Consider the following 22,240-nt stretch of genomic DNA (forward strand, 5'->3'; position numbering starts at 1 on the left):
GTTATTTTTAGAAAAGATACTCTTCTGATCTTACAATCCCACGATGTTTCAGACAACCCGGCATTTGTGTGGGTTTGGGTAGATACCCAATATGGAAGCATGTAAACAATGGACGTGCAGTGAAATGTGCATGGCCACAGATCGGTATTAGCTACAAGCTTTCAAAGACGAGTAGTTCTCAGGTTTGCTCTGGAATAGGCTTAAAGATGAATTATAATTGCTGTGTATACACATATAAATAAATTAAGTACGCCATAATCACGACTAAGAGTCTATCATGTAGGTTTCAGACTTGTTATGATTTATATACTTTCTTACTCAGAGTGAGACAAGTTTCTTGGAATCAGACTATTTCTACAAATCGGCACCGGTCTCGTACCCATGCGAAAACGCTGTATTTTTGGCTTATTCTTTCTAGGGATATCATACTCCCCGGCAGATGCGACCATTGTAAACCCCAAGCCGATCTCTCAACCAGAGATCAATATAACGAGTCTTGGGGAATTGGGCGTGTTCGGAAACTTTGACACTTTGACACACATTATTTATGAAGGACAGGGCTCTGTACTGGATCCTCCAATTGTTAATGACCAGATTTTAAGCCAACAAAATAAAACAACATTCCTCGCATCCTCCCTGGTGGACGGCACAATTCAAGCATCATGCCAAGTTGACAGCAATACGATTGTAATGGCTGGCAATTTCAGCCAGATTCTTAATCAATCTGCCCACGGTATAGCAGGACTAGACCTGAGTACTGGACGTTTAATCCCTATGGATGGAATTGACTTTAATGGTAACGTGAACGTACTTTTTTGCAATGGCAGCACAGTCTTCGTCGGAGGTGACTTTGAATATTCAGGGAGCTCGGCGGTTGCTTTATGGGATGTGTTGAATAATAAATGGTTGCCTGCCCCCTGGGGTGGATTCACTGAAGGCTCCGTGGTTAATGCAATCACTCAATTTCATGACAATCTCGTTTTTGGTGGTAAACTTACTGGCATAAATGCAAATTTCACGGCAAATAATACCAGGACCGAGCAGGCCCAGCAGCAGTTGGTTCCTTATTCTCAAGCCAGTGTCACAAGTTCCAATGGTGTTGCAGGCCAAGACGATAATTCAATTCTATGCTTGAATGGTGCTGGTTGGAACGCTCTTGGAAATAATGCTGTTGCTACGCTCAATATTGATTTTGGACTCACAATTCTTCCTGTTCGTATGCGTCTTCAAAATCTTGCAGGTGAGAGTGGCACCAAAGTGTTTCGGCTAATAACGCACCCAACCAATGGTATCATGAACCTCACATGGACAGACACTAACGGCACAAATAGGTACTGCGATGCTCAATGTCCTCTGCCAGCGTCTTCTGAATCGCTATTCACAGACTTTACCTTCGTGAACGAGGTGAGCACTACTTCTGCAGAGCTCGTGTTGTTGGACAGTTACGGGGACCATGCAGGGTTAACTTCAGTGCAGTTTTATCAGCAAGACTACTTTATTTCCCCTAACAATGAGTGGAACTTGCCTCTCAGCTGTCAGGAAGCTCAAAATACTGCCGAGGTTGACTCGTCGGGCTCGTGGACGGTGTCAAATCAGACTACTGGCGATTACATGGTGTCGTATATCTCTGAATCAAGCCAATTACAAAATGCAAAGTTAGCAATTCATCCCAATGTCGATATTGAAGCGAAATATTTGGTTCGCTTTTATACACCAGGATGTGCAGAGAGCCAAGACTGTTCATTAAGAGGCCAGGTAAATGTCACAACTTATCCCGGTCACGGGGAACCGAAATCGGTACAGTTGTATCAAACGAATGAACAACTCAAGTATGATGTGGTATACGAAGGTCTTTTAAGTCCAGATGCCTTTGTGGAGGTTGGTATGGTTGATGGGCAGGAGGTGCCTCTGAACTTTGTTGCTGGACAACTGGTTCTTGAATTCCAGGAAGGCGCATCTTCTGTCAAAATTGGTAACTTGTTTGAGTATTCTCAGAAGAATTTCACAGTGTCTGCTCAAAACTCATCTTTCATTCCTGTTGGTGCTACATTGTTGAATACATTAGGGACGACGCTTGGCTCAAACTCAACGGTTGATGCCTTAGCATTCACAAATGACACCCTCTACATTGGTGGAAGAATTTTTAACTCTTCTTTGTCTGGACTTTTAGCTGCTTCGTCTGATTCTGTGCAGTCGATTGATGTTTCCGTCCCAGTGAAATCGCTAACGGTTTTAAACGAGACTGTCATCGCGAGTTCCGATGCGACATACAAACTTGATGGCACAGAACTAATTCAGATCTATTCGGACCCTGCGCGTGTTGTTCCTTTCGAGCTCAACGATACTTCTTATTGGGCCTTCAGCTCCCAATCTGATCTGGAGCTGTACAACCCTCAAACGAACGATAGTTATAACGGCGACCTTTCGATACAAGGGCATTTGTCTGCGAATTTTGAAATTAATGGTGTGAACTTTTATTTAGGATCTCTCCAGATTCTTAACAAAGCTCAAGGTGGTGCAACACTTGACACTAACTTCAATCCCACTAGGTTACCATACAACCTCAATGAAGGTACAGGAATTATCAGAGCAGCAGCATATTTGAACGAGAGTTTTACTGCTGTTGTCGGTGATTTTACCGCAAATACTACTCATGGGGCAGCTCGAAACGTCATGCTGGTTAGCAATTCGGAGTCTTTCCCTTTGGCTAGTAACGACCTGCCCAATGGTAAGTACTTGTCGGTTGCTTGCAACAACTCGCTCTTGGCATTAGCGGGCTCATTCAATGGAGTTATTGATGATCATCCAGTTAACGGTTTTGCACTCTATAACTATTCTGAGTCCACTTTCGTTGGTATTAGCTCCGGTCTAGATGGGGCTGTTCAAGTTAACAATGTTCTGTTCCGTCCCAACACGGCACAAGCGATTGTCGTCGGTGAGTTTAACGGAACCAGTGATGTTCCATGTGGAAGTATATGCCTATATGATGCCAACAAGGACAAATGGTCGGCCGCTGCGAATAACAGCTTTACTCGAGGTGTCGTACAAGCTGAGCTTATTGATCAAGACAATTTATTAGTCGCCCTGGACGATGGAGGCCTTTCGAAAGTTTCTCTACACAACGGATCGGTGACCAATATCCCATCGGTAAACGTGACCGGTTTCACTTTATCGTTAAACTCAACAATAGTGTACGCCTATGGTCCTCAAAATGCATGTGGAGTAAGTTTTTGGTCTATGAGCCGCTGGACGGATCTACCAACTCCATTTGCATCTCCCTCGAGGATTACTTCCCTGTCCATTTTGCCGACAGTGAGCAATAACTCATCATCACCTCTTGGCGCAAACGAGGTTTTGGTAGTGTTTGGAAGCCTGAACTTCCCAGGATACGGACAGATTTCAGCGGCGACTTTTGATGGCGAGGATTGGAGTCCGCTATTCAAGACTACAACCCTAGGCTCTCATTCAAATGTTGTTATAAGAAGCGTTGCTGAGCACGCTCGGAAGATATCACCCATTGAATACCACAGCAACCCGAGCAACCCGAGCAGTTCGTCGAAGCCCACAGAGCATCCCAAAGACGAGAGAAATTATATGTCCAGAGGCCGTATTGTTGGCATATCCTGTGCAATTGCTATTGGATGCGTTTCACTACTAATTGTTTTGGGCCTTATATTCTCCTGGGTAACCTCTTACAATGCGAGACGGCAGTACAGCGCCATGAGGGTTTCTGAAAAAGACATGGTGGACGCTTATACACCCGAACCGTTACGAGGTGTGTTCGCCCAATGAAATATATATATAAATATATGTGTGTTATATTATTTACTTTAATAAACTCTTGCTGACTTTCTTTTACTCAGCATGAGTACCACTGCGAGGTCGATGGAAGCTCGACAGGGTCGCGATAAGCAAAGTACGTTCGAATACGACAATGAACTTGAATTGGATGTATCTTGATGGAGTAGGGAATACTAACAACAGAATATGCCTCCAATGGTGCACGTGTTGTAGCTGGCGCCGTCGTTCTTAGTAAAGACCGTCGGCAAGTGCTCGTCGTTTCGTCCGAGGCCCGACCAGAGTTTTGGGTTTTACCAAAAGGCGGTGCGGAAACGGATGAAACTATAGAAGAATCAGCTATCCGTGAAACCTGGGAAGAATCTGGTGCCATTGGCTCGATTGAGAGTAAAATAGGAACTTTTTTGGACGAGCGGCCGCCCAAGCACTGGCGCAAAGAGAACGGCCCGCCCCCACCCCGCACCGAGTTTCACTTCTTCAACATGATTGCTGATCGTCTAGCAGACGATTGGCCGGAAAAGAACAAACGTCGTCGGCAGTGGATGACGTTTGAACAGGCCCATACCGCCTTAATAGAAAACGATCGCCAGCCGCTTGCCGACGCTCTAGCCGCCAGTGCGTGTTTGCGCGGATGACGGTTGTTTGAATTATTTTGTTTCTTCCTGTATTAAATAACACTAACTAGCGGAATGCCCCGCCCATAAGATCCATCAAATTGAAGCCTCGTTGAGGGTATATGCCAAACGACTCGCCCTCGATAGTTTGCAAAGCAGCGCTCCACCCTTCAATGCTCTTAACCTTATAGTGGTCGGCCAGTTGGCGATAGATAATTCCCTCCTTGATCTGGCAAGCTGGGATGAGCATCTGCAAGAAATTCAACAGATACTCGTCTTCGAAAACAAAAATGTCGTGCTCAGTGGTGACCGGCTCGTCGAGGGTTTCAATCAAGTCCTGTAACGCTCTCTCGGTGTAAACTCGGGCATTGCGTATGTTCTGAACACTCAGGTATCCAAGAATTCCCCGAGAAATATAGAGGGTAGCGTTATTGCTATCTTTGGCGTGCCATCTGGCATGCATTTCAGCGAGGGCAGCCGCAGAGTCTCGAGTGCCCAGCAGAAAGTGCTTTTCGGCATCTTCTGCAAGTCCAGCATGACTGAACAAAGAGCCGAAAATGTGATGGAGCTCGGGGTCTCCGGATTTTTCGGCGCCGTGCTTGGCTGACCAGGAGATAACTGGCTGAACAACTTGTTTCAAAGCCTGGTCGGAGCCGTTGATCTGCCACAGAATTTGTGCAATTCGGCCTTTAGAGACAGAATCAACTGCTACATCGGCTGCCTTGTAGACCTCAATCATCATAGAGAGCAAATCGGCGATGGAACCTGTCTGACCTTTGCGGACAAGGAGAATGCAGCTGTTATAAAGCAGTCCAATGGCAGATCCATATGCCTTTTGGCGTAAATAACGAGATACAACAGTACGCACTGCCTGGTGAGCTTCGTAGTACTGACCCAGAATAACTCTCTCGTTCACTCTGGCCAGCGTTTTCTCAATAGAGGACATGGTTGATTTCTAAGCGGACGGGTTGGGAGGGCGGTTAAATCCTATCTAAGGTTAATCTGCTTGGGAAGCGAGCTCCTCGTGTAATGTGCGAAGATAAGGAACCAGCATTCTACGGCCGGGGCCAAGGAAGAGGAACCAACTAGCAAGGAGGAAAACATGCACATAGAAGTAAACAGATGCCCAAACCTTCAAAGAACGGTAAAGCTCAAGCACAACAAACGGCTGCACCGCATAGCCCAGGGCGGCTTGAGTGCACACCCAAGTGAGAACATCATAAGCACGCTTGTAGCTGGTTCCAAGCACAACGGGGCGAAGATAGCGACGGTAGATCTTGCCAAACATTTGCATAAGAGCACCAAGAACAAACATGAGATAATATCCGGGGAGGATACCGTGCCAAAGCGAGGATACTATAAATGTGATCAATGTGGACAGAGAGCCTGGCTTCTTGCCCTTGGGTGTTACTCGCAAAAACACGTAGTATCTAAGCCATTTAGACGTGTTCATATTCCAATTGCTGATAATGCCGTGGATGTTTTGCGCAGTCTCAATGTTCAATGGACGCACATTCCGCACCCGGTCCCAGCGGATACGGCCCTCCTCGGTAGTGTAGTTAAATCCGAGGCCAGAGTGGATACATGCGGCCTCTGAAATGCACCATGCTGCATAGTATCTCATACGGTACGAGAAACTAAGAGCCCATAAAAACAGCACACGCCAAGAAAACGACAGGCTGCGGTATCTAGACTCAAACAACATATCACCACTGATATAGTTTCCAGATTGCATAAAAATATACGCCCACAGAGAGCCCTCAAGAGCCTTTACGAGCGCAACATGGCCGCTTCGGGGGATTCTCCGCTTGACCGTCTTGCCATGTTTCTTGTCTTGCATGGCAAAATAATCATTGAATAACGTCATATCAAGCCATTGAGAATACTCTCTATAACCACAGGCAGGACCGGTAAGTACTGCAGGGAAAAAGAACGCCCAAGACAAGTATCGCAACAGAGGGGGCATTTGAATGACCCGGTTTTCCTTTTGGAAGTCGCTTAGGGTCGATTCATCTTTGTGGGTGCCATCGAATGCATCCCAGGCAAATGACGTCAATTTGATCATTAGAACCATTTGTGCGCCTGAGTGGCCGTAATGGCCGCTGAAGGACTCGTCAAATAAGATTTGCTCATGGTAGTGCGTGTAGAGCATGTGGGCCAGTAACACCAGAAATGTTACTACGGGCATGAAAGACCAGTATCTCTTTGTTCGCACAAACACATATGTGAACATGGCGTCGGCCAAAAGATGAAGAGTGCCCGAAGTATAACTAAAGATACCTAGCAGGTAGAACACCGCACATGCCAGAATGTACAGCTCTTTCAAAGTTGGCTGCTTCGAGGGCAATCGCTTAAGAATCCCACATAACGGGAATGATAAGAACAAGCACGCTGCCACTCGAAGCAAATCGGGAGGAACGCCTGTGACTGATGCACCGGCCAGAATCGCCTGATCGATCTGGCGAATTGCCATTTTGCCTGTGCTGACGAAACTATCCGGGTCTAGACCCGGTGATGTGGATGTGGGAGTGCTCGAATTAACCAGAGCACTCTTGGCCGAATTGTTATAAATTTATGCTAAAAATATTGTTATTCAAGGTTCCGAACGATCCGGGTACTTTTTTCTCAAGTATCCCAATCGAATCACCGTGGCGTTCACTGCTCAGTATGACTATAAATTCGCCCTAGTCAGCAACTCCATCAAGAATATGATTCGAGCCAAGCAGTCGATATTTGCTCGGGCGTTTGCGAGGTATGCGTCCACCTCGAGCAAGAGTGGACCGACCGCCGTTGTGTTAATGAATATGGGTGGCCCTTCGACTGTGGAAGGCACACGTGATTTCTTATACCGCCTCTTCAGCGATGGCGATCTTATTCCGTTCGGCCGATTCCAAAAACCCTTAGCGAAGTTTATTACCGCTCGCCGCTACAAAACAATTGAGGAGCACTACAAGGAGATTGGTGGCGGCTCGCCTATTCGCAAGTTCAGCGAGCAACAGGGCGAAATGGCATGCGAGCTGCTCGACAAGCTCAACCCTGACACTGCCCCCCACAAATCATATGTCGCGTTCCGCTATGCGCCTCCGTTGACAGATGAGATGTATGAGCAGCTGCTCAAAGACGGTGTTAAACGGGCAATTGCCTTCTCACAGTACCCGCAGTACTCGTTTTCCACCACTCGAAGCAGTGTGAATGAGCTCGAGCGCGTAATTGAGCGTATGGATCCCGAGCGAACAATTGAGTGGTCTTACATTTTGCGATGGCCCACTCACCCCAGTTTTATCAAGACAGTTGCTCGCAAAGTTCAGCAAGAAATTGAAAAGTTCCCTGAAGCTGATCAGAAAGACGTGATGGTGTTGTTTTCAGCCCATTCTCTGCCCATGACAATTGTCAACAAGGGAGACCCGTATGTTGCTGAAGTCTCAGCTTCTGCGTACGCAGTTATGCAAAGTCTTGGCTTTTCCAACCCTTACAGGTGCACTTACCAGTCCCAGGTGGGTCCTCAGCCTTGGTTAGGTGCCCAGACACAAAAGGCTATTCAGACACTCGAGAAACAGCCAGGTTACAAGGGAGTTGTTGTTGTCCCGATCGCTTTCACGACTGACCACATCGAAACGCTGCATGAGATTGATATTGAGATGCGCGAGGAGGTCACTAAGCCTGAGCTTTTGCGCAGAGCCGAGTCTTTGAACTTGGACGCGGGGTACATCCAGGCGATGGCTGAAATCGTTAAAGAACACCTCAACGATGATGATGCGGCACAGGTTGCCTCGGGGGCTGCCGCCAGACCTGTGTTCAACGTGCTCAATTAGATTTGCATGGAGGGTCATCCGTTTGCGGCAAATTCCCACTCGATCGTTTCAGAGCAATTCTTTGCCCACTAAACTCTCAGTTTTTGTCCTCTTAACGCCAATTTTTCTCTAGCTAGTAGTCTGAGTTTACAGCTGTAGATAATTTGATGTTGAAGAAGTATTTTCTATGCTGGTCTTGTTCCACCGATTCCGTTGATATTCTCTAACCTAAGCGGATGGCTACATGATGATTTCAATATCTCGTTCGGATAGCACGTGTAGAGTTTCGGCCGGTATAGCGTCCGAATTTTTAACTCGGCGGTTGTTGGTCGGCATGGGCACCAATGCCGCTGAGTGCTAGCTGAGGTTAATACGAGGTCACCAATTCGAAGCCACTTTTGAATTCCGAAAGAATCCCCGGATCGTGCAAAGCTGTTAGCTTTCGATGCGGGGTTGAGCGTCTCTATCTCTGCAGGCGTATAGGATGTCTACTGGATGACTCGCATGGCTTCAGACGATAACTCGCCACACTGGGTCATTTGGGCAAAACTCAGCGAGCAACAAACCTCGCATCGCACCTAACTAATCTTCAGGATGACATTGGACTGACTGGCTTTCTCAATATCAATCCATTTGGTCAAATATTTATTATTTCATTATGCCTCTCAACCTAACATCGAAGTGAATCTTGTTCACTATCTGAGACCGCCGCTTAAGCACATCGAAAATGTCGGTGCTGCCCGCGGGGTTTGCATTATCAACCCTGGCTCATGCACGTTGGAGAGATAAGGATACAGAGTCTTGTGAACAACTTCGAACGGCAAAAAAACGCCAGAAATCAATTATTTTAGTCCCAAAAATTGTATTACCACATAGATTGAAGTCGCCATCATTCAAAGGTTTTGATACAATAGCGGGTGCCCTACTGGTCGTTCTGTTACAAGCATGCATGAGACGGCCCCGACGATTCTCGACGGGATCGAAAGCAGGCGCTAGGCTTATCAAGCAGAGCCCGCTTTTTATTGACGTAAAAATGGGCTCAAGCGTCGTTTTTGGAACCTCCAAACGGTATTTCGGCCACAAAAAAATTAGGGCCCCGTCGATTACGACCCAAACACTCGTAGAAAAAATTTTTGTACCCCCACTGACGCCCTATCTAATTTCAAATGATGTACAAATCCACCATGTCAGGGTTGGGGTATTTATTCAAAGAAGATTAGTCCTTTAATCCCTCGAACTTTTTTTTTACGTATATAACGGCGCGATCTGCTGCTGATTTATTCGGATTTTGTTCGTTTTCTTTTTTGATCCTGTGAATCTTTATCCTACTCTTGGAGTTAATCATGAATCTCGGTGTCGGAGATTTTGAGAAGGGATCTGCTGTTGACTCTCACCTAGAGGCCGACGACCACGCTACAGGTCACGGCCACCATCACCCGGACTGGGTCGACGACTCCCACGCCCAGCTCGCCTTCTTCCATCGTTTCAATAGATGGATGGAGAAGATGGGAGGTGAGACTCGCGGTATCGAGCGGGTACCAGAAGATGAACGCTTTGACGACTCCTACTGGAACTCAGCTTCAATGTGGCTGGGAGGTAACCTAGTCATTGCCGCTTTCAGTTTAGGTGGTATTGGCATCACTGCCTTCGGCCTTGTCTTCTGGGACTCTGTTCTTGTTATCATTTTTTTTTCCTTACTCGGAGGTCTACTCGTTGCCTACCTGTCAACCTTTGGCCCACCCACTGGTATGCGCCAGATGGTTTTAAGTCGTTACTGGTTTGGCTTCCAAGGTGTGCGTATTGCTGCATTGATCAACTGTATCGCAGCTGTCGGTTGGGGTGCCGTTAACACCATGGCGTCTGCAAACGTGTTACACCAGATCAACAACGGTGCTCTACCTAATTTTGCAGGTATTCTGATCATTGCTTTAGCATCTCTCGCTATCTCGCTTTTCGGCTATAAAGTCGTGCACTACTACGAGAAGATAGCGTGGATCCCCAACTTTGCCGTCTTCCTGGTCATTGCGTCTCGCATGGGTATGTCGGGTAAGTTCACATTCGGTCATATGGGCAGTGGATCAGTTGAAGCTGCAAACTGTTTGTCATTTGGTACTGCTATTTTCGGGTTCGCTGCTGGCTGGTCTCCTTATGCTTCTGACTACACTGCCTATAAGCCCGCTGACACTAACCGTTTCAAGTGTTTCTTGTGGGTTTTTATCGGTGAGGCTACTCCCGTAATGTTTGCTTGTATTCTTGGTGCTGCCGTATCTACTGGTACTATTAGCGACCCGCACTGGGCTGCAGTTTCCAATGCCGACAGCACCGGTGGTTTGTTGCGTTTGGTTTTAGTCGACAACTCGTTGCACGGATTTGGCGAGTTCTGCATGGTGGTTTTATCCTTATCCACAATCGCCAACAACATTCCCAACCTTTACACGTTTGCTTTGTCCGCTCAGTCCATCTGTTCATGGTTCCGGTATATCCCTCACTATATCTGGGTGATTGTCTGCACCGGTATCTCTATTGCCATTGCTATTCCTGGTATCACCTCATTCGAGTCGTTCCTTGGTGATTTCATGAATATCATTGGTTACTGGGTTGCCTTCTATGGCGGTATTGGTATTGCAGAGCACTTCATTTACCGTCGTGGCATGAAGGGCTACAACCTCAAGGTATACAACGACCCAAAGAAGATAGGTGTCGGTTACTCTGCGGTGTTTGCTGGTGGCTGTGGTATCATGGGTGCTGTTCTAGGAATGGCCCAGCCATGGTATGTTGGTGAAATTTCAAGGCACATCGGTGACCCTAAATACGGCGGCGATATCGGTTTTATCCTTGCGTTCTCTTTTGCCTTTACTGCGTTGGCTTTGACTCGTTGGATTGAAATCAAGTACGATGGAGGCTGGTCGTATCCTTCCTTACATCCTCCAGAGGAAGAGGACATTGCACACTCTGAGCACAATATCGGCAAAGCTGCCCGCATCGGATTTGACTCTGCGTCGGGCGATGACTCTGTCTCTGTGGTTTGAAGAATCAGCTTGTCACTAGAGCAGAGCTTATATTTATCGCGTATCTATGAGATATATCCAGCGTTGACAATAATAATATTAAATTTGATTGCTTTTTTTATTAATTTCCCTAGTCCGCACCCCATCCACCCAGTACACCTTAAAGATTCTAACCTGCTTGGCCTTCCCAAAACCTTTTGAATCAACGTCGTTAGGAGTTATTTGTCGGAGTTATTTATTCAGAGCTATTAATTCAAATTATACTAATTCAAGAAACTGTTGTCGAGCTTGAGCTCAACCTCGTAGTCCGGCATGAACTCAGCATGCAAAATTTCGGGAGCTGAGGTGGCCTTGTAGGTGAACTCAGCAGCAGCATCACTGATAATCTTAGGTTCATAACGGCTGGCATCTGCAAGCAGTTGAGCGTGGCATGCGTCCTCCATAAGGCAGAACAAAGCTGCTGCAGCGGAGGGACATGTGCCCACGGTCAAAAGACCGTGATTCTGAAGGATAACGGCAGAATTGTCACCCAGAGCTTTGGCGATCTGCTCACCTTCTCCAGCGGACAAAACCACACCACCAAAGTCTTTGTAAACACAGTGGTTGTTGTAGAAAATGCAAGCATCCTGGTTGATCATGTCAAGGGGTTTGCCGAAAGCGGAATAGGACTTGCCATAAATAGAATGGGTGTGACAAGCAGCAATTACATCTGGACGAGCCTTGTGAATCGCACCGTGGATACGGAACCCAGCCTTGTTGACTGCGCGGCGACTCCCGCCTACAATGTTACCCTCCTCATCAACCAGCACCAAGTCGCTGGCCTTGATTGTGCTGAAATGCTGTCCAAGAGGGTTCAGCCAGAATGTGTTGGGATTCTCAGGGTCACGCACAGAGATGTGTCCTGCAATGCCAACAGAGAAGCCCTTACGGGCAAAGACGCGGAAGGCAGCTGCCATATACTGCAGAAGCCACTTTCTGTGCTCCTCAACATTGTCGAATGTAGGGATTTGAGCGATAACAGGGAATTTGGAATCACCGTCGACTGATTTAACTTCAGACATTGTGGGCTTTTGTGGAATCCGTTAAATTTATCTGGTAATGCGGAGCCTAATATATAGTGATCTGAAAACCTCGCTTATGTCACTACCCGGTGGCCGTGTACGGTAAGTAAGACCGACCGCCTACCGTTCAGGAAGATCAGGTGAGTTTACTTTCACGTAGTCGTCTCGTCCGCAATTGGTGAAGCTGATGTTTACGGGCTTTTGGCAAGAAATATGTTTTTTCAATTGATGCCCGCACTCTACGCTTCGATGATGCTGCTCCCTCCTCTCTGTACCCCGCAGCTCTGGCGGCACCCTAATTTCAACGTCCACTGCGATCGGCTCAAGTTCTCAATGAGAAAAATTGACTGTTCGAAACGTTCGCACATAGCAATTAGGATACCCAATGTTGTATATAAATTTGAAATTCCGGGCTGCCTTGGTGTAACAAAGCGACTCCTTGCTCGCTGTCAGACAACGTTCCTAGTTACATCTGCAGGACCTGCAGGGCTCAACAATTTCAACCAAAAAGTTGTGTAGAAAGCCACTATTCAATCTCATTTTCAGCAATTGAAGTTGCTATGAGCTGTACTACTGTTTGCCCCCGGTTACTTTGAGATTTTTAAGAGCTGCGTAGCTGTTGGGCCGGTCCAAACTTTGCCGCTGACACGCAATATGCAGCTCTTGTTTCCTCGATAAAAGACGAGGGGATCGGCAACATTGATGGTAAATGTTGACCTTGAGCTATAACTTGCTGGTTTTACGTCGAATTCCCAAGAACTTCTCGGCTTGAACCCTTGCTTGAATATTATGAGGTATCTGGCCATTTCAGACTGACTGCTGGCTCATTGTCTTTATACCCCTCATCTTGCCTAAAGGCCCTGGGCCAGTTCCAATTATTTCAGCGAGTAGAGCATGAGAGTGGTGGTTTCAGGAATCGGCGTGGTCAGCCCTGTGGGGGTTGGAATCCAACACGCCTGGAAAACCCTAATTGCATCTAAATGTGGCATAGTAAAACTTGGTCCGGAATTTGATTCTGTACCCAGTAAAGTTGCCGGTTTAGTGCCCAAGGGATCAGACCCCGGTGAATGGGACCCCACACAATGGATCGATGCAAAGAACCTCCGAAAAACACCATTGTTTATTCAGTATGCCCTATCAGCAGCAAAACAGGCACTAGATGACGGCAACTGGCATCCGGAATCTGAACAGGATAAGAAAGATACCGGAGTCGCTATTGGCTCGGGTATTGGAGGATTCGAAGCAGTGTACGACAATGCCGTAGCTTTCCATGAGGGTGGCTACCGCAAGGTATCGCCCATGTTTGTTCCTGGCTTGTTGGTAAACATGGCTGCTGGAAACGTTTCTATCGCTCACGGGCTTCGGGGACCAAACCACGCTGTCTCAACCGCATGCACCACTGGAGCTCACGCTATTGGCGATGCCGCAGGCTTTATCAAAAATGGCATGGCCAAAGTGATGCTGGCGGGGTCTACGGAGGGCTGTGTTCATCCACTGGCTGTAGCCGGGTTCGCTCGAGCTCGTGCCTTAGCTTCGAGTTTCAACGACACACCTGAGAAAGCCTCGAGACCCTTCGATTCCGATAGAGGAGGGTTCGTGATTGGTGAGGGTGCAGCTGTATTGTTACTGGAGGAAGAAAGCCATGCCAAGAACCGTGGGGCCAAGATCTATGCCGAAGTATCTGGATATGGACTTTCAGGGGACGGACATCATATCACAGCGCCCGAGCCCAATGGTTCCGGTGCGTACGATTGCATGACCATGGCTCTAGATGCTGCTGGGCTCAATGGGTCGGATATAGACTACGTGAATGCGCATGCTACTTCAACCCCCCTGGGAGACGCTATTGAGTCGAAAGCAATTGTGCGTGCTTTGGGGAAACCCAGCAGCGAAATCAACGTTTCGTCTACCAAAGGTGCCACTGGCCATTTGCTAGGCGCTGCCGGGTCGTTGGAAGCAGCGTTTACGGTCATGGCCCTCCACACGCAGACCATGCCTCCAAACTTGAATCTGGAGACGGTTGGAGAGGGCTTTGACTGCAATTACATCAAGACTGCAACTGAAGGTAGCATCAACCATGCTATGTCGAACTCATTCGGATTCGGAGGAACAAATGCATCCCTAGTGTTTTCTAAATCTCAGTAGCTTCTATAATCAGTCTCAGGTAGACACTTAGTAACATACTACCATGGCGTCGAGTCAAGAAGAGAATACGGAACCTCAGCCGGTTAGAAGGGAGATCAAAACGCAATTCCCAGTTGTAAGTGATTGAGATTACCGCATGACGCGTAAAGCTAGCACAGCTACTAACAAACAGGCCCGAATCAAGCGGCTCATGCAGTCCGACGAGGACATTGGCAAAGTTGCTCAGGCCACGCCCGTGGTGGTCGCCAAAGCTCTCGAATTATTTATGATCCAGCTTGTCGACGAGTCCTGCAAGCGAGCACGCGCCAAGCAGGTCAAGCGGGTCTCGCTCGCGCACCTTTACCAGGCGGTCATGGAAGAAGAGAAGTTCGACTTCTTGCGCGAGGTGATGGAAAAGTACCAGCCCACCATTTCAGAGCCCAAGAAACGCAAGTCTGAGTCGAGTTAATTTATAATGTTCGTCTTTTTTATTTCCTCTATACAGTTACCTCCCCAATTCAATTTTTTCACCCATCATCATTTCTTCACGGCTTCCCAGGGCCTTTTTTTCTCTGCCGGCCCACTAAGCCGGTTGGGACTGCTGGCTTTAGCGTGATCACCTCACTGCGCAGATAAGCGGGAGCTAGTTGGTACTTTGGTGAATGCTGTCGAGACTCAGCACGTTGAGAGTATGCTCGAGGAAAATAGGGGTTCTAAGCCAACGCTCGGTGTACACGCTGTCCAGCTCCGTTGCATTCTGCAGCAAGGGGTCGCTCGCTGCCTACAATAAAGACTCTGGCGACGACGCATACTTGCTATCGACGTGGATCGTGCCGGGCCCGCTTCAGGGAGCTGCGCTTGTGGGTGTTGCGGACGGCGTAGGCGGATGGAAGAAGTACGGCGTCGATGCCTCTCGTCTCAGCAAAGGGCTGGCCCTAGAGATGCAGGAGCAGTTTGAGCGAGACGAGGGAGCTGATGTCTTGCCTACCTCTCGTGGCCTACTCAACAAGTCATTCGAAGAATTGCTAAAGCACGGAGATGAGTACGCGGGCGGCACCACTCTGTGTTTTGGTCTTCTGCACCCAATTACCGGGATGATACTGCTAGGCAATCTAGGTGATTCCATGTCAATCGTCATTCGGCGAGGCAAAATTGCGTACTGTAGCGAGCGGGACGCTGTTGGACTAGCCCCCAGACAGCTTGTTATTCTACCTGATAATCTTATACAAAAGCACAAACAAATGTTCACCGCTGCAGGCCAGGTTCCGGAGTGGCCATCTTGGATTCGCACGCAAACCACGGATTTAGTGGTAGATCCGTTCAAACTAGAGCATGGTGACGTGATAATATTTGGCACCGACGGCCTCTTTGATAACGTGTATCAGAGCTTCATCGTGAAGGCCGTCAGCGATGCCATGCTAGATAACGGCAGCTGGTCAGATGCATCTGGGGAAATATTGCCAAAAACAAAAATATCCGGAGAGGCAAAGCTGGCCGAACTGCTAACAAAACGGGCCTATTACAACTCTTTGGATCCTAGCTTTGCCTCCCCGTTTGCGACTCGATCATTTCAGGAGGGACTTCTGCTTCCCGGCGGTAAACCGGACGATATCACCACAGTCGTGGCTATGGTCGATGCCCATAGCGTCAATAGCCAGGATTCGGACCTCTAATTGTATTTTGGCCTCCTTTTACCGCTGAAACGCCCTGATTTTTTTTGATATATTTATATAGACCACCTAAGCCCCCGTGCATCGCCCTAGCCCTGTTTCTCACCTGCAAGATTAGTGTCTAATTATCGGTGATCAACGTCTTCACATTGAACAACAAAATCACAGCGCCCTAAGGCATTAGCACAGACCCAAAAACGCCTTTCAGCATAGATTTTGTTGGTTTAAGCTGCTTTGTATCGTTCTAGCTTGCGGATGAATTATGAACCTCCCTTAGACAGACTCAATGGTTCGCAGGAACCAGGTCCATCAGCACGATTCTCGGATAACATTTCTCTGCGCACACTGTCACCTCGCAGAAACAGTGTGTTGCATCAAGATGCTTCGCCCTTTCAAAGAAGTGGTGGCAACCGGCTCAGCGCTCTTTCTGCCCCCGAATTTTCAACCTCGCATAGCACATCAAGTGGAATTCTAGCCGTGGCCAGCGCCACAGACGATAAGCTCGATAGCTGGCTGCCTGATGAGTTGCCAAATGACGAAAATCAGTCATCAACAGACGACGGATCCTCTGATGAAGAGCCAAACTACAGGGCAGGGTTCCCCTCTCCTTCCAGCGCTCGTCGAATCGCCAACAGGGCCTCAGAACTTGGCGTACTGGAGTCCCCCGTGACTCCTAAACGTGTACACTACCCATCGTTCATTTCTCGGAGACAAGACTTTGAGGATGAGTTGGATCACGACAGAACATCGGAGCCACAATTCCCCACCGATGACCCGTTCAACTTGCAGCCTGGCGCGGCACTTGGCGCTGAAAATATGTCCATTCGAACCGCTCGAAGCTACGCCTCGACCACCGAAGTTTTCTCAGAAGAAAAATTGTATCCAAATGTTCCGTATGGAAGAACATTGTTTCTCTTTGGTACCAACCACTGGCTCAGAAAATTCACGTTTGCTCTATATTCAAACTGGTATATGAGATATGTGGTAGATGCTCTAACATTTGCCCAGATGATTGTCCTAGCAATCGAAACTGCCAATTATAAACTCGTCGATGGTAACTTACATGTGCTGCCCATAAAAGATACTTGGGAGACGTGGGTTTATTTTATCCTCTATATTATTTATACCATGGCAATGGGTTTCCAGATGATTGCCTATGGTGCATTCACCGTCCAAATTGTAGATCGACGGGATATTGTGTATTTTATCAAATCCAGAATGAGGATTGTCGGGAGCTGGCTGATGGTGGTGCAAAAACCTGACAATAAGAATTTATCCGTTGACATTGAACAGCGCTGCTTTTTCCGTAAAAGTTGGAACAGACTTGAATTCATCTCGGTCGTTTGTTTTTGGATTTCCTTTTTTACAAGTATTTTCCGCGACAGTCCCCCAAGTCACCTGCTGATGATCATAGCAGGAATCGGCCAGCTGCGTATATTACGCCTGCTTGATATTTTCGCAGGCACTAAAATTGTGCTTGATGCTTTGAAACTCAGTATTCCGCTTCTTCGAGATGCTCTATCGTTCTTGGCCTACTTCTGGATCGTCTACGCTATTGCTGGCCTACGGAGCTTCAATTCGTCCTTGAGTCGCCAATGTGTGTGGATCAATACCTCAGATGCTAATGACACTTATGAGTCTGGTCAATTTTGTGGTGGTTACTATGACCCGTTGACTGGCGAAATCTTACCTGCATTGGATTATTACGGACGCCCCGCCGCACGCGCGAAGGGTTACACATGCCCGCCTCACAGTGTGTGCAAGTCCGTCGAGAATCCTGAGTCGGGCACTTTGAGCTTTGACAATATCTTTAACTCTCTAGAGGTGGTGTTTATCATTATGTCTCAGAACACTTACAGTGATATCATGTACGATATTATCGATGCCGAATATATGGTTTCCTCGGTTTTTTTTATCACAGGTGTGCTAGTGTTAAATCTTTGGCTGATCAATCTTCTAGTTGCTATTATGGCCACGAGCTTCGATCTGGTAAAAGGCAAGTTGTCCGGATATAGATCAAGGCTCTGGAAGACACCAAATGCTGAGCATTCCAAGGTCTTCACAAGCACCAAAAAAGGCCGTGCTTATTTATTTTGTCAACCCCTCTTCCTGCTTCTCATTGTGCTCGATGTTGTGTTCCAAGCGATCTGGGGTGGGCTATGGGCTCCCGACAACAGAAGACTCGATTTCTTGTACTCTTTCGAGATTGCTACTACTGTAGCTTTGGCTATCGACATCATATTTCGATTTTTCGTTTACTTTCCTAGGTGGCGGGAGTTTTTCTATTCAATGATCAACCTTGTTGATGCCTTCCTAGCAGTTTTCACCCTCATTATTTTGGCTTTCCACAACGACAAGACGGTCTATGGATTTTTTGGATTTTTCCAACTTTTGAGATTTTACAGAATTATTGGTTTTTTCAAAGTCGCGAGAGAAATGTGGTCCATGGTGCTTGGTAATTATATTACCATTTGCTTCCTTGCGCTCTTTTACTTTGCAACAGTGTTCTTTGCATCCCTTATAGCTGCGAAGATCTTCCAAGGTAGTTTGCCTTACACTTCAGACGATGAAGTTGCCTATGTCTCGTTTTTCGATCTTTCTAATTCGTTCATTGGGATGTACCAAATCTCAACAACTGAAAACTGGACAGACGTCTTGTTCTACGTTACAGCCAACATTAATGGAACAGTTGCGTCGGCATGCTCAGCGGCATTCTTCTGTTTATGGCTGTTCTTCTCCAGTTTCATTCTAATGAACATGTTCGTCGCTGTGATGACTGACAACATTGTTTCTAGAGTAAAAAACTTGAGGAAAAGACAAGTTGAATGGTTTGTTAATCGTTATGTTACTGACAGACGAGACAAATGGCGATCAGAGTTGGGTGCAGGTATCTTAGCTTTGATAAGGAAAACTATTGGCATAATAACTGCTTCCAAACCCCACACTCAAAAGATATCTGTTACAAACGATGAGCTACAGCAAAAAATCATTGCCGAGTTTCTCGCCTCATCCAACGAAAAAGCAGATGAAGACGAACCAGCTACAGAAGTCGGACTCTTTGGAACCACTAATATTGTGTTCAGTCCCTTAATAACATTGTGGAAAACTATTGTGAAATTTCTGAGTCGTCACCCTGAAGGCTATAAGGAGCAAATCCCGAATAGAGGGGGCTACCATGGAAGTTCTGATCCTGATCTCTACGTATCTGAAGCCTTCACTATGAGAGCCAGAACTGAGACTTTTATGGTCGAATATGGCGATATCACACCAGGCTTTGATAGGACACTATGGATTTTTGGTCGTCACAACAAACTTCGACTCTTTTGCCAACGGATCTACCCATGTGCGCACGGCGTTCGAGCAAGTGGTGTAGAGCCTTCAAAATATACCTGGTACCCCTTGTCAGTCTTCTTGACGGCTGCGATCATTGTGATGGTGGTTTTTTCATGCATCAATACGCCAATTTACCAGCTTGTTCACAGTGCAGAAATTGGAACTTCAACGAGGTCATTTACCTGGTTTGTTTACACCGATATCGTATTCCTAGCTATTTTTCTGATGGAATTCCTAATCAAAATCGTTGCTGATGGGTTTCATTACACGCCCAATGCCTACACGCATAGTGTGTGGAATGTCATTGACTTGCTTGTTTTGATTTCAATGACGGTAACCATTGGAATAGAACTGTCGCATGGTCCATCTAGGTATTCGCGCGGGATTATGGCTTTGCGAGCTTTGCGTCTGCTTTCAATGAATCCAAGGTCGGAAGAAGTTTTTAGGTCTGTCTTTTTTAGCGGTCTCCAACAGCTGCTAGTGGCATCCTTTATCGCTCTCGGTATTATTTTTCCAATGTCGGTGTGGGCAAAAAACATGTTCAGCGATCGCTTGAAATCTTGCAATGATGGCAACGTTGAAAACTTTAGCAATTGCGTAGATGAATACTTGTCATCGCCCTACGCTTGGGATGTCTGGGCTCCAAGAGCAGTCTCAAATCCTTATTTCGATTTTGACACATTTGGTCATGCACTATTTATAACATTCGGCGTGTTGACTCTAGAAGGTTGGGTCGATGTCCTGAATAGTGTGACGGGGATAACTGAAATTGACATGAACCCTGTTACATTCTACCGGCGTTATAATGCCCTTTACCCCATTTTATGGAATTTTGTTGGCACTGTGATTATTATGACTATGATTATTGCCATCATTGTTCGCAATTACACTTTTGCAAAAGGAACGGCCTTTATGACCAAAGATCAGCTTTCTTGGAAATACGCTCTTGGTAAGTTCAAAACGCTGGATCCGTTGCTCAAGCTCCCCTATTGGAAACCTGGTAGTTTGCGATTCAAAGTGACATTACTCGCTCGTGGTCATGGATCGCTCTGCGAAGCCCTACAGCTATGGTGTCTTATCGTTCTCACAGTGACCATGTGTATTTTCCATGCACCTTTGGAGTTATCCATTTTGACTGCTTATTTCATTCTGGTCATCATTACATCTTTCATGTTTACTGCTTTAGAGGCTATCAAGCTCTGGGCTAACGGGTGGGATGCATTCCGAAGAGCCTACTGGCAGTGGTATGCCTTTCTCATGCCATTGATCTTGATGATTGTCACTTGCTTCTATCAGGCGCCCACTAGTACTGTATCAGATTTGCAAAGTGGATTTCTGGTACTGGTACTCACCTTGTGGATTCCCCGCGTCAAACAACTAAGAACTCTTCTCGGGATGGCAACGGCGAATATTTGGGACATTTGCACTCTGTTGCAAACTTGGTTTGTACTATATTTGACATGGGCGATCGCTTTAAACCAAGTGTTTGGTCTTACTCGAATCGGTCCAAATAGTAGTTCAGCGCAGAATTTCAGGACGGTCCCCAAAGCACTCATCCTTTTGGCCCGGATGTCTTCTGGTGAAGGCTGGAACCAGATTCTTACTGACTACCTTGTGTCTTCTCCTTACTGCGTGCAGAATCCTGGATTTTACGAAACTGATTGCGGAGACAAAACAATGGCCTATATTCTTTTCATCAGCTGGAACATTACCTCGATGTACATTTTCGCCAATCTATTTATTTCGCTCATTTACGAGACGTTCTGGCCAGTTTTTCATCGCGCAGTTTCAAGAATTCCTGATGAGAGCGTCGCACAGTTTCAAGCGGCTTGGCAGATTTATGATCCGAAAGCAACAGGTTACATTCCTTTGGATAAATTTAATTTATTTCTGGGATCTGTTGAAGGTTACTACAAGTTAGGAATCTATTCTGATGATCGAGCGTACAGCGTGTCGGCAATCCTGAACAGATCGGGTGCTCGACTCTCTCTGATAAACCCTTATGTGGTGGACATTAAGGCACTAAATCAGGAATTAGCTGCACTCCCAGTTGATTATTTCAAACGGAAAAGAGAGAAATACAACTTGCTATGTGCTCAGATGAAGTTTCTTTCCACAACCGACAATTCTATTTCTTTTTACAAAACGTTGAAAACGATTCCTTTATACCAGAATTTTGACCCATTCAAGAGCCTCTCATTGAAACAGTATTTGAAACTGAGGCTTGTTCTCCACGAGGTTAAACGCATTATGGCTGCAGAAGTGATTCAAAAGCGCTGGAGATTGCATGCCGAGTTCAAGACGGCTTCCGCGAACAGGCTATCGAAATAAGACTGTATAAAACTTCTTTTAATATGTACAAGATGCAAAACTGAAAAAGAAACCTCGTTACTTGCGTTTCTTCTCGATCACTTTTTTCTCCTTCAGCTTCTTGGGCGCACCTTTGCCTTTACGGCGCAAATACTCGTTCCGCTCCAGACGATGCTCCTCCTCGGGATCGACAGTGGTCCAGTTACCGAAAATTTTATTAAGTTTGGCAGGTGTGGGTAAAATCTGCTTGGAGGGATAGTAATAGTTACGGATTTGAGGCCCTTTCAAACTTTCCCGCAGAACTTTGGTGCCAATACGCTTGGCTTCTGGGTTGTGGACTTTCCCAAAAACAAAGCACTGGAGTCTAAACAGCTCCTGAAGTCGTGCCGGGGTCGGTATACGGCTTGACATTTCTGCGAAATGTGAAAAATCGGATGATTAAGCGAAAACGTTGTCCTCAGTTGATATAAAACCCCCTCTCTCCAGCAAACGTGCCGTCCTAACCCTGATTGCCCAAGAGCTCCCAAACTT

At 46.7% G+C, this 22,240-nt stretch overlaps 12 protein-coding genes across 12 annotated transcripts; 8 read left to right on the plus strand and 4 right to left on the minus strand.

The window, feature by feature from the left end:
- Positions 1–381: 381 nt before the first annotated feature.
- B9G98_04330 (Bud site selection protein RAX2) lies at positions 382–3,792 on the plus strand (the record flags this gene model as incomplete). The annotated part of the gene is made up of 1 exon (XM_024810887.1): positions 382–3,792. The coding sequence occupies one exon, from the start codon at positions 382–384 to the stop codon at positions 3,790–3,792; it is 3,411 nt and encodes a 1,136-aa protein (XP_024666655.1).
- A 72-nt stretch (positions 3,793–3,864) lies between these two features.
- B9G98_04331 (Diphosphoinositol polyphosphate phosphohydrolase DDP1) lies at positions 3,865–4,433 on the plus strand (the record flags this gene model as incomplete). The annotated part of the gene is made up of 2 exons (XM_024810888.1): positions 3,865–3,916; positions 3,985–4,433. The coding sequence occupies 2 exons, from the start codon at positions 3,865–3,867 to the stop codon at positions 4,431–4,433; spliced, it is 501 nt and encodes a 166-aa protein (XP_024666656.1).
- Positions 4,434–4,479: 46 nt separating this feature from the next.
- B9G98_04332 (Golgi to ER traffic protein 4) lies at positions 4,480–5,358 on the minus strand (the record flags this gene model as incomplete). Its single annotated transcript, XM_024810889.1, has 1 exon — positions 4,480–5,358. One exon carries the CDS (start codon positions 5,356–5,358, stop codon positions 4,480–4,482), a length of 879 nt encoding a protein of 292 aa, XP_024666657.1.
- A 51-nt stretch (positions 5,359–5,409) lies between these two features.
- B9G98_04333 (Lysophospholipid acyltransferase) lies at positions 5,410–6,885 on the minus strand (the record flags this gene model as incomplete). Its single annotated transcript, XM_024810890.1, has 1 exon — positions 5,410–6,885. The coding sequence occupies one exon, from the start codon at positions 6,883–6,885 to the stop codon at positions 5,410–5,412; it is 1,476 nt and encodes a 491-aa protein (XP_024666658.1).
- On the plus strand, positions 6,786–8,224 carry B9G98_04334 (Ferrochelatase, mitochondrial; the record flags this gene model as incomplete). The annotated part of the gene is made up of 3 exons (XM_024810891.1): positions 6,786–6,835; positions 6,919–6,928; positions 7,043–8,224. The coding sequence occupies 3 exons, from the start codon at positions 6,786–6,788 to the stop codon at positions 8,222–8,224; spliced, it is 1,242 nt and encodes a 413-aa protein (XP_024666659.1).
- A 1,322-nt stretch (positions 8,225–9,546) lies between these two features.
- On the plus strand, positions 9,547–11,232 carry B9G98_04335 (Purine-cytosine permease FCY21; the record flags this gene model as incomplete). The annotated part of the gene is made up of 1 exon (XM_024810892.1): positions 9,547–11,232. The coding sequence occupies one exon, from the start codon at positions 9,547–9,549 to the stop codon at positions 11,230–11,232; it is 1,686 nt and encodes a 561-aa protein (XP_024666660.1).
- Positions 11,233–11,474: 242 nt separating this feature from the next.
- B9G98_04336 (Meiotically up-regulated gene 14 protein) lies at positions 11,475–12,272 on the minus strand (the record flags this gene model as incomplete). Its single annotated transcript, XM_024810893.1, has 1 exon — positions 11,475–12,272. One exon carries the CDS (start codon positions 12,270–12,272, stop codon positions 11,475–11,477), a length of 798 nt encoding a protein of 265 aa, XP_024666661.1.
- An 894-nt stretch (positions 12,273–13,166) lies between these two features.
- On the plus strand, positions 13,167–14,417 carry B9G98_04337 (3-oxoacyl-[acyl-carrier-protein] synthase, mitochondrial; the record flags this gene model as incomplete). Its single annotated transcript, XM_024810894.1, has 1 exon — positions 13,167–14,417. The coding sequence occupies one exon, from the start codon at positions 13,167–13,169 to the stop codon at positions 14,415–14,417; it is 1,251 nt and encodes a 416-aa protein (XP_024666662.1).
- Positions 14,418–14,460: 43 nt separating this feature from the next.
- B9G98_04338 (DNA polymerase epsilon subunit C) lies at positions 14,461–14,865 on the plus strand (the record flags this gene model as incomplete). The annotated part of the gene is made up of 2 exons (XM_024810895.1): positions 14,461–14,532; positions 14,590–14,865. The coding sequence occupies 2 exons, from the start codon at positions 14,461–14,463 to the stop codon at positions 14,863–14,865; spliced, it is 348 nt and encodes a 115-aa protein (XP_024666663.1).
- Positions 14,866–15,058: 193 nt separating this feature from the next.
- On the plus strand, positions 15,059–16,069 carry B9G98_04339 (Protein phosphatase PTC7; the record flags this gene model as incomplete). Its single annotated transcript, XM_024810896.1, has 1 exon — positions 15,059–16,069. The coding sequence occupies one exon, from the start codon at positions 15,059–15,061 to the stop codon at positions 16,067–16,069; it is 1,011 nt and encodes a 336-aa protein (XP_024666664.1).
- A 252-nt stretch (positions 16,070–16,321) lies between these two features.
- B9G98_04340 (Calcium-channel protein cch1) lies at positions 16,322–21,730 on the plus strand (the record flags this gene model as incomplete). The annotated part of the gene is made up of 1 exon (XM_024810897.1): positions 16,322–21,730. One exon carries the CDS (start codon positions 16,322–16,324, stop codon positions 21,728–21,730), a length of 5,409 nt encoding a protein of 1,802 aa, XP_024666665.1.
- A 57-nt stretch (positions 21,731–21,787) lies between these two features.
- Positions 21,788–22,120, minus strand: B9G98_04341 (Mitochondrial 37S ribosomal protein S27; the record flags this gene model as incomplete). Its single annotated transcript, XM_024810898.1, has 1 exon — positions 21,788–22,120. One exon carries the CDS (start codon positions 22,118–22,120, stop codon positions 21,788–21,790), a length of 333 nt encoding a protein of 110 aa, XP_024666666.1.
- Between the last annotated feature and the right edge of the window lie 120 nt (positions 22,121–22,240).

Source organism: Wickerhamiella sorbophila (genome assembly GCF_002251995.1).
Source record: "Wickerhamiella sorbophila strain DS02 chromosome Unknown contig2, whole genome shotgun sequence".
Taxonomy (NCBI): domain Eukaryota; kingdom Fungi; phylum Ascomycota; class Dipodascomycetes; order Dipodascales; family Trichomonascaceae; genus Wickerhamiella; species Wickerhamiella sorbophila.